Here is an 11,145-nt window from a genome sequence, read left to right as displayed (position 1 = left end):
AACCTTGAATACTACTGACAATTATTCATAGGGGCCTTTAAAGAAGACTTCAGCATGTCCCCAGAACATTTGTATGGGTGCAAATATCAGGTGAGTTAAGCACTGCAACACGGCTTTCGGTTAACACGATACAAGACCAGATATCTTCCTGCTGCGTGACATCTTGAGTTGAACACAAATACTTTTTTTCTTTGCAGAGTTCAGCACAAAGGCATTCACACACAACACTGTGCACACAACTCTACTTGCTGGCAGTAACTATGTAAGGGGAGCTCATTTATGATTCAAGACTGAGCTGCAGATCTTAGCAACAGCCACCCGGGATTTAGCACATAGCTAAGAATCCTACAACAAGAGTCATTAAATTGAGAAAATTGATTATAGCAGTTATTAGGGGTAAGACGTGTAGATTTCAAAGACCAGAACACAGGTGACATGTCACACATTTATTTAAAACCACTTAAAAAGTATCAAAATCCCTTTAAATCACCAAAAAATGCATCACAACAAAAATGTAGCAGTAAGCATAAATATGTACATCACCACACCTGGAAAACAGTACAAGCGTACAATGAAACAATGCTGGATTTAAGGCGTTTTTTTTTGACAGATGCTGTACGGATGGCAGTGTATGTTTATAACAATAAGCATTTATAAATAATTAAAAACAAAAACTGCACTAGCCGGACAACTCCTGTGACCTGTGTCATTTCCTGGAACATGAGTTAAACAAGAGCAGCTACTTTGATATGAGATAATGTCTTATATACCAAGTAAAGCCGGTAGAATTATTTATTCATGTGGACGGATTCTTCCCACCACAGCCAAAAATCAATATATACAGTATGTAGTGAAATTCAGAAGGCTATAGATTTGTAAAATCATGACTTATTTATTTTAAATATCAGTAAAATCAATTCAAAAGACAAAAAAAAAAGTCCCAGCCATGCCTCCTGCTAAATTAATTACATTATGTGATAATCACAGAAAGATGATCAAACATTTTATCTCTATGTCTAGTCATGTCAGGTTTCCTAAACCATTAAATATCCTGTTCACACAGTTAAAACTGGTGGTAAAACCATGCTGTGCTTAAGTCTGAGCACCTCAGCTCGTATTCAGACTTAAGCGACAACAAAAAGATGTGCCTCTAGGACAGAAAACCAGAAAGGTGTTTAAATATTTCCTCTTGACTTTTCCAACTCTGAACCATACTTCTGAGAATATCCACATCTTGTTACACATTAACTTTGTCATGGCTGGAGGATGTTGCATATATTTAGGTGCGCCAACTATCACCTTGATGAGAGAGTGGAGAAATCAAGGGCCAACTTAGACTACAAGGTGCACAGGGCATGGCTGGGGGTTGTCTATATTATGTTACAGAAAAACAGTGAGCCACAATCCTTCACATTGTTCAAGACCCTGCTCCTGCTGCTGCTGATCCTCGGCCATCTCTGTTGCCCTGACCCTGATCACAACCTGGGGGGATGATGTTACAGGAAGCCCAATGCTCCTGGGGAGATAGCACTATTCCATGGTGACAGCTCTCTCTTCACCTCCTCTTTGACTGGCTGCCTGACGGAGGAGAAAGAAAAGCGAGGGAAGGAGGGAGGAAGGGAGGTGGGGTTTAAGGAGAAGAAGTCAGATTTGCACTCAACAATAAAAATAAAATTAAAGTTATGTTAAAAGATCTATGAAAATAATTCTTTCGGTGAAGTTTGAATATTGAAGTGAAGAAATAATAAACAAAAAAAAAACAATTATTGAGTGAAGGGGGTTCTTTTAATGAGAGCAGCCATCATAACAAGAGGCATTAACGGACAGTAAAACCATAATTTTTCATTTCCTTTCAGTAGATTCATTGTGGCAGGAAGGTTCTTCCAAATGTATATTAACTGTATGTTAGTTAGCTGAGGCGTGTTGGTAATGGCATGTGTAATCATTCAACTTTGCCCAAGAAAAATAAAGGTTAAGATTTGTTGTCATCAAAATCCAAGTCCCTACTTCTAAAAAGGTAAAGATGATGGTTCTTTCATATTCTTTCCTAATTGTTTGTGAGAAAATAATATCTGATTTCCTCACTAGATGCATCGAGGGCCAGAGTGACACTCCTAAGAGATAATGCTGCACTTCCTGCGCTTTCTCAAGATGCACGGCAACATCACGGGGATCTTTCAACACATGAAGTCTGCCTTGTCAACATGACTTGGGTAGGATAAAGCAGCTTTTTCCATCCTCTCACAAATGGGGGCGCAGTGGCTCCCCTCCTTGTTTACGCTGGCTGAGTGGGTGGTCAGTCAAAGGAGCATCTCTGTCAGTCAAAACGGGTGGAAACGTGTTTACCAAAATGGGGCCTGTTTCAGCATGTTGGTGTCTCTGCAGCCAGACTCCACCAAGCACCAAACATTAGGCATAATACTGCCTGACAGTCAGCAGGAGCTGCATTCAAGTGAAAATAAATTGGCTAAAAAAAAAAAAAAAAAACTAGCAGCGAACTAGAAGGGAACTTACCAATAAAATCAAAAGATGCTCACAGTGAAAGTGCATTTATTTTGTTTGTCACGCGCGCCTGCTTATCACCCTTTAAGCGGAGATACGATTAACTGACTTCCTTATGAGTCGATCGATCTCTGACACTTGCCAGACCTCGCAAGTACAACACACACACAGGAGGATGTGGTGGCTTGGACTAACCATTAGGCCTTATTACAGGCTTTATGGTAAGGGCAGCCGGCCGAAGAGCCGGAGGTACTCGCTCCAATGCAGTTATGACGCATGAGAGCATGAAGAGATGTTATCACCCAACTAAGAGCACCAGAGCAGCTGGTCATGCCATCTTCCCCGCAGTGACTCAAGTTCTATGTTTAAGATTTAGAGTTTACAGCAAATACTTACTGTCTGTGGTCATGTGTGTACTATTGTGGCAAGTTAACATTGTAACTTGCCACATTTACTTTAAAACTTCAGATTACAAATTATCATTAAAAATCTATAGCTTTATTATTATTATTTTTTTTTATCTTTCTTAGATTAAAAAAAGGTTAACAGAAATCTGAAATAGTCCAGCTGCCTAAACAGTACATTATATCCCTGGTCCATCTTTGTGGCTCTTTTGCTATTAGTGAAAAAAAAAAAAAAAAATACACTCATCTCCTCAGTCATGGCTTTCCTTTTTGTAGAACCGTAAGGGAGGAGAAGACAAGGAAGGCTGTACAGATTTAAAACAATGTTGAAACATGGCTAAGGAAGTCCAAAATCTCAGCTTCAAATGATAAACACAGCTGTGCAAAAGCTTTAAAACAAGATAGTGGCAGATTTTGTAAACACAAGTCCAGTTGAAACTGCTGGAATCCTAATGGGTAACTCAAGATGGCAACACGGAAACTGGAGAATGATTTGTTATTTTACAGTAAATTACACCTTTTTTCTCTTCTTGTTACATGTTATTGTCTGGTTTTGTTTTCAGAACACAAAGAGTGGGAAGTTCTGGGAAAACCAGTTTGTAAAGAAAAGGAAAATTACAATAATTGTTGGATGTAAAATAGGCCAGGCAGAAAGAGACCAAGTTCAATTCAGCTCAGTAGTTGTACCCCATTGGGTGATATGATGCTAGAAATTTGTAAACTGGGAGAGATTTTTTTTTGCCATTTTTACTGAGGTATCTACCTATCTCTTTAATACCTATGGGATTATTAGGTAATTGTGGCTAATGCTACAAATCGATGAGCTTGCCGTTTTATGGGAATACTGAAATTTAGAAAACACTCTCTTGGATTTATGAGATGAAAGTACCTTGATTTATCAGGTCTTTAATGTCCAGGATCAGCCAAAAATAGCTAATTTCTCTGTGGTTCCTGTGGTCAGTTTGCCAATGACGTTGCCTGATTTATTATATAATATTAGCATAGAATTTATAAAATGTAATTTTCTAATCTTTCAACCCGGCTGGTAGTGTAGACCAGAACAGGTCTCTCTTGCAAATGAGACCCTGGGTCTCAATGAGATTTTACCTGTATAAATAAAGGTTAATAAAAAATAAATAAAATAGACAAAGCGACCAGCTGAAGCTACACTTTGCCAACATTGGCTGATGGGCATATGCTTACTTCCACTTTGTCGTCCCCCTCCTCCTGTGGAGCTGGCAGAACCGGGCCGGCTGCTCTGCTGCGGCTCCGACTGGGAAAACTGGGGAGCCAGAGCCGGGCCTCGAGCCCTGTGGGCGCCAGTGTTCTGGCTAGCTGCTGTGTCAGGTGTACGGGGAATCTTGGGCTGGCTTGTAAATGCTGGGCCATAATCACCACTGATGACAGAGAAAGAGTACGAAATAAATGATGAGTTTTGCTTTGCAGCGGTAATAAATCATTATGACAATAAACAAAAATCACTCCCACTAATCACTAATCATTATGAACAATAATACAAAACAGGACAAGTTAAAAGCTGTAATTATGTACAGAACAGCTACATCATTCACTATATTAACCTCTTAAATAGGGCTTAGACAACTTTTTTTTCATAAGCTCTTGGCGCAGAGAGTTTTAAATGTATAGTAAATATGTTGGTATCATCGAATACTACAGTAGATCTAAAGAATCCAATGCTACCAACCATGACATGCTAGCTTCTTGGGAAGGGGGCTAAATAATATAATATTTTGGCCTATTCTAAATGGTGTATTTGATTATTTCTGTATACTGGGGTTCATAAGTCTTGGAATTGCATACATTGGATGCTACTGAAAAGTTGACTCTTGTGAATTCAATGAGCCTATTTGTATTAATGTGTGATGATGTAAGTCTTTAAATTAGCAATTTCATTGTAGTGAGACCACTTTTTGAAACTTGCCTTTACTCTAAAATGACTTGTTGTGACCTCTAGGAAAATCACAGCCTCATGAAACTTGACAACCACAAACTAGAGGTACAGATCAAATATGCTTCCAGATTCTTCCCAATTCTTGCAGAAATCTCCAAATGTCAATAGTTTTTGATACCAAATCACAGAATGGATTTTTCTATGGTGTCCCTTAAGTTCTGGGTGTCTTCATGTGGTATTTGGGAGATATGTTAGACAATTTTTTAATCAATTCTCATGTGGTACATTTTTTTGCACCAAATCTGTGTAACATGGAGTAGCATCATAAACTCCCATCATAATGTTACAAATCCTTGAGTACACTCTTGATGATTCAGAAACACTCAAACTTTTAACACTGAATAGGCGCCTTACCACAACACAAGGTTTATTACAGATTTATGACCGTAATAACTTGACACAGAGCTGCATCTCAAATTAATCTTCAGGTTCCCAGCTTTCAGATATGTCCAGATATGTCCACTTCTATGTGGCATTCACTGTTGACCTGTTACCTCTCTCTGAACTAGGGGCTAAGGCTACATTGACTAAGCCAGCCTTGTGTGACACCATGAAACTGTCCTTTATTGATTAATTTTCAGTCACTTTTTTATGACAGCTACTCTCATTTCTCACTTTCTTACAGTTAGTGGGATGACTCAGAGAGGTAATCCTTTTATCTGATGAGCTGCTCAATAGCCGTGCGACAGTACAGCCATGAGAAGATCTAATTTCAGAGACGGTTTCATAGCACAGAAATCATAGCTTTCCTGGGTACAACATCAACCTCGCACAAGCCTCTTGTCCTTGACACTTGATAGCGTCCATTCCACTTGTTTCAGTCGATAGCCTCCACTTCTGTTCATGGTGTGCCAGACTATTTTAGTGACACTTCTGAGATATACCCAGGGGGAACAGCCATCAGTACAGTCATCCATACCATAAAGACTCCTAAAGTGGAGACTATTGTAATATATATATATGTATTGTAACTCAATACTATTTTTCCTTTGTGATTTCTGGTTTTCTCTTCCATAGAAATTGCGGGTTATATACTATAAAGATATTCAATATTGTAAGCAAGTAGGTAAGTACGATCAGGCCAAATATTTCTGAATTATCAAAATCTTCTGAAAATTATGCAAATTACACAATATTTTGCAGCAACTTTATGTCGGCATTGGGAAAAGTTTAAACCGAACCACAAAGATATCAATTCGTAGTCACAAATGTGCCAGTCTAAGAAACGGGATCATGATGAATAAATGCCTCTTCTGCCTCCAGTCACACTGTGAAGGCCCAGACTCTGCTCATGTCCTTATCCGACAGAAGCCAAATGACCTACATCCTGTGGAGCAACCGCATACCATAATAGATGGATGGATTTCAGTTGGCCCATTCTTTTTCTGCTCACACTAGTCACAGTGGCTCCAACATCCCCGATATCATCTGCTATGACTGAATGTGAGAAACCATAACCGTTGCTCTGTGAACACAAGCGGAGGCCTCGTCTATAAACTCGCACACTCAGTCTTGGGGAGCAGGGAACTGAAATCTGCATACATGTTGCATAAATAAATACCCACAAAGTCAGCAAAGGAGGGTGTCAAGACCTCCTGGCTGATTCCCCAGGTGCTACCTTGAGCAGAACTTTGCTAAAATTGCCAAATTGTTGTGTTGCTAAGATTCTATTCACAGATATATCAATGACTGTGTCCTGAAATATCTTCTCAGTATAAGTGTCTTTCCTTCAAACTGGGGTGAAATGAGGCTACTAAAGTCTGTATTGTAGAGGTGTTTTACTTTTTTGGGGGGGAGGAGGGATAACTGAAGCGGTTTCCTGGGACTCATTATTCTTAGCGGGATTCAGGAGTCAAGTTCCTCCTGGATTTAAAGGAGAGGATAAGCAGGGGAGGTTTGATTGAATGGGTCTCTTTGTAAGAACGGCTCGTTTAAACGCATGTCACAGTCTCACAGACCAGCTTGGCAGTGCTGAGTCACCCATCGGTGTAGAACAACGCTCTTGCCAACTCTCTCCACAGACACACAAATACACTGACACACATCTCTGGGTTTCACATGAACTTCTGCTGACTTACACTGCTTATTCTTATTTGCATCATTGCCGAACAGCCTTACTCTGGCTCTCTTTTTAATGGTAATTGGTACCAAACAACTGACTAAAAAGACTCATCATTGAAATACTGCAGTTATATTATATATTAGTTATTGTTGTGTGTCTACCTATTATTGTGCTTCTTGTCAAGTAAGACATTAAAGTTTGTTATATGTATTTTATTTCCTAATATATGTCATTACATGTAATATTTATTTTGTGATTAATTTATGTTGTTCATGAGAATTTTATTATAAGTGTAGTATTTTGCTTTTTATTTTTACATGAAATACATTTGAAATATTATTTTCTTAATCCCACTGCTCACCTTGACTGAATTTGAGTGTGTTGTGACACCCAGTCTGTAACGGAGCGGGGGGGGGGGGGAGTAGCACTGCATTGGAATGGGTTGGGTTGATTACACACCCTCTAACCATCTATAGGCTTACCCACTCACTTCTGTTGAGCAGTGAACTGAAAATTTACAATTACAACAGGTCCCTTTCAAGGAGGCACTGTATTCATGTCCACTGTACCGTAACTTATCATCCACCTTCTTTAAGCAACTCAACCAGCCAGCAGTCATGATAGGCCTTCTCTCCTCCTCAGAAGTTACGATGCCTCTTTTTCAATACCTGCTGAAGCAAGCTTCTGCTGATGCTCTTCCATACATGTATTTTATATATCATGTTAGGTGCCATCTGGATGTAGCCATAGCACAAACTGTTCACTTAACTGAAATGCACTGCTTCTAATTAATATGAAAATAAATGTGAAACATGGAATGACTCGCTGTTTCAGCCATTAAATTGCTGAAAATTTATGTATGTGTGTTTATGTGGGAAAAAAATAATTCCCAGTTCATTTGTGTGCCAGTTTACCTGGCAGAGTGTCCATTGTGTTCCTCCCGGGCTAGTCCTTTTCTGGCTCGCCCTTCATATGACCCGTCCAACTCGGACTCCTGGGACAACCGGCCACACTCTGAGTCTGAGTGAGTGTGTGTGTGTGTGTGTGTTTGACAGAGAAAAAGGAAATGTTAGAGCTTCAACAAACTTCTTTTGGACATATACCAAACTTTCTTGCTTTCAAATTTGAACTCAGGACGTAAATACAACAATGCAACAGTGCTGTTAAACATTTACGATTGCTATGGAACACATGAGCACAACCTGATGCCACGTTGACGTTAGTTTTATGGAAAGTCAAAATAGGCCATTAGCCATAAGATGCCTGTTTTGCTGAGTTGTTATCCCTTATTTTTTCTGAGGAAGTCGCAGGAGCTTCCTTGCCTAGTGGACACTGGGCGTCACATCAAATAGATCCACACAAACCAAATAAAGAGCAGCAGATGGAAGGGAAATGAAATGGTCCCACAAATATCCAGCTGATTTCGATGAGTAACCTGACTGTAAACATCTGATAAACAGCCACAGCATTATGACATTGACAAAGATGTACTATTTAACTTTTTCTACTGCTAAGTGTATTTATGTATTGGTGGATGACATTTGAAAGGTAAATTAAATTCACCCACCGATGCTGTGACATAAGGAGTCAGCAGTGCTGGGGCGACTGCCTGAGCGTGTTGGAGGTCGGGAGTTGTATCGAGATGGAGGCAGGCTTCCTTCCCCACTCTTCTGTCTGTTCAGGGGGTACTCCCTGTCCCTGCTACCCTCCCCTCCCTGACTGCCAGATCGGTAATCCCTACACGTGGCACAAAGAATACAGCTCAGGTTGGATCAGAATGTTCATACTGGTAGTTATTATAATTTCACGATGATATAAAATATGTAGTATTATCCTAAATCAAAAACAATGTACAAAATAATTAAAAGGTTATCCCTATCAATCATCACTTACTTACGTTCTTATAGCCACTGGAAGTGTGTGACGGTGTCTTGCAAGCTCTGTGTATATTAACAGTCAGCAATAGTCACACACTCTATACACATTATTAAGGGTTAAGGGTTTTCCTGGCCTTCATCAGTGCTACTTTTTCATGGCTGCACAATACTCCAACTTTATATTTAAAGGGGACATATTATGCTCAGTTTCAGGTTAATGAAACTTGAACTTGTTTACATGCTTTTATTTTTTAATCTCTCTGAATATAAGTGAATCCACTGCTCTGACTCCAATATTTTTGAGTTTCTGAATACAGTCTGGGTATGTGGGTTGAGCATTTTGATACTTTCATGTTATTTAATAACACCATGACCTGCTTTATAATAAAATAATGCACTGAAATCTCACTTTTTACAAGATGGGACCTTTAAAACTGGATTAGCATTATTGTTGGTTCTAATTAGTAGGTCATAAAAAACAGTGTATCAGTGTATCAGTTGCTCCCTTATCTCTGGGTCAGGATCATGTGTAGTACACCTTTTCCTCATAGCTATCATATCCATTACTCTAAAACAACACTTTCTTTCATCCCTGGTGTCTGGCTCAATTTCCAAAGTCCTCCTGCTGACTCCCTCCTTACTGTACATGAACAATTCAGTCTGGCTTTGTGATGATTAATGGAAAAACGTATCTCAGTCCATTCTTGCCTTGACCTACTGCACTAGTTTTAATAGATGTAGGAACTTCATTATCCATGTGGTTGAACAAAGGGGCATCCCAATCATTGTCAAAATTACCTACAGGTCAGCCTATGAGGTATGTAAAATGATCCACTAAGGAGAAAAGAGGGCAGACACCACATGACTTTATCCAAATATAGTAATGTGCGGTATTTTAAACATCATTCGGAAGTAACTGTTGAGCACCCTTGAGCAAGAAAACTAACCTTATCATGCAGGCACTTTCTGTCACTTTGACATTCACAGGCACAATACATTAGCATGTAAGAGTGAAAATGCAATTAAGACCTGTCTGTGTGTGTGTTGAACTTACAACACATTGACATTGCGATGCGAAATTGGGGTGACTGGCCGTTGTAGAGGTTCATCAACATTTGGTTGTGGCAGAGGGGTTGATTTCCTCTTCACTTTTGCCATGTTGGTCATAATCTACACACACACACACACACACACACACACACACACACACACACACACACACACACACACACACACACACACACACACACACACACACACACACACACACACACACACACACACACACACACACACACACACACACACACACACACACACACACACACACACACACACACACACACACACACACACACACACACACACACACACACACACACACACACACACACACACACACACACACACACAGTCAAATTTGTGAGATAGCGATGGTCTGTAATGAGTAATTACAGTGACTAGTCGAAACAGAGTAACTAGTTTGACACAGGGATATCAAAAGCCACTGATGTAATATTGTTGTAGCCCTGTTTACATCTTTCGGTTTCACATTTGGGGGCCTTAAATCGAAATCAAAGTCAAACAAAAGTTTTATAAGGGGTCATAGGGGTCAGTTATTTAATCACTGTAAATGCAGCATTAATTGTAAAGCTGCTTGTGCCCTTCCTGTAGCTCACTAGCATTAAGTAGCACAGTGATGTATAATCTTGCAATTCACAAAAGGTTATCGTGATGTCTTTCGCATGCACACATCACCATACAAACTTTATTAGTTCCCCTCATTGCAGGTACTGTTTACTTTAGTTTATGAGCTAGATTGAACTATGTAGTACACACACACAAGCACAAAAAAAAATGCTTATTTCAGCTTAATAGTGAGCAGTTTATTCGTCAACTAAGCAAACAACAACAACATGTTTATTGAACTTGGGCGGAGTGAGGAGTGTAGTGAATGTGAGTTTTGCTCTTACCCCCAGGTACTCAGTGGTGAGCAAACTCTCCCCTGACAGTTCCCTGGGCTGTGGTTGGAGAACTTCCTCTGTGTCAAGGTCTGTTTCCATTAAATCTTCCTGTCACAAGACAACAATAGTGTAGGGGATAGACGTCTGACGAGTGTCAGATGCAATCAAACAACACTTCAACGCAGCTGACATCATGACCTCGGCCTTGCTTTTGCAACTTTCATGAGCCTCTGATGTATGTTGATTGATGTGACTGTGATTAGTTGGTGGTGACTAATTTACTTCTTTGCAATAACTTTGGGGTCTGCAAAGTAGGTTAACCACTAATACAATGCCTGGCACCAAGTCACACAGTGCCAACAAG

General features: G+C 39.8%; 1 protein-coding gene across 1 annotated transcript in view; it reads right to left on the bottom strand.

The window, feature by feature from the left end:
* Window positions 1–483: 483 nt before the first annotated feature.
* armc9 (armadillo repeat containing 9) overlaps window positions 484–11,145 on the bottom strand; it is a 28,445-nt gene continuing 17,783 nt past the window's right edge. The window contains exons 21-26 of the mRNA XM_083940323.1: window positions 10,791–10,889; window positions 9,872–9,987; window positions 8,508–8,677; window positions 7,855–7,960; window positions 4,110–4,303; window positions 484–1,578 (exon numbers count right to left, since the gene is read on the bottom strand). Of these exons, the coding sequence (XP_083796449.1) occupies window positions 1,556–1,578; window positions 4,110–4,303; window positions 7,855–7,960; window positions 8,508–8,677; window positions 9,872–9,987; window positions 10,791–10,889 (708 nt within the window). The 3' untranslated portion in view covers window positions 484–1,555. The remainder of the gene's footprint in view (window positions 1,579–4,109; window positions 4,304–7,854; window positions 7,961–8,507; window positions 8,678–9,871; window positions 9,988–10,790; window positions 10,890–11,145) is intronic.

Source organism: Echiichthys vipera (genome assembly GCF_963691815.1).
Source record: "Echiichthys vipera genome assembly, chromosome: 3".
Lineage (NCBI taxonomy): Eukaryota > Metazoa > Chordata > Actinopteri > Perciformes > Trachinidae > Echiichthys > Echiichthys vipera.
The sequence above is the reverse complement of the archived record's forward strand: the minus strand, read 5'-3'. Positions and strand labels throughout refer to the sequence as shown.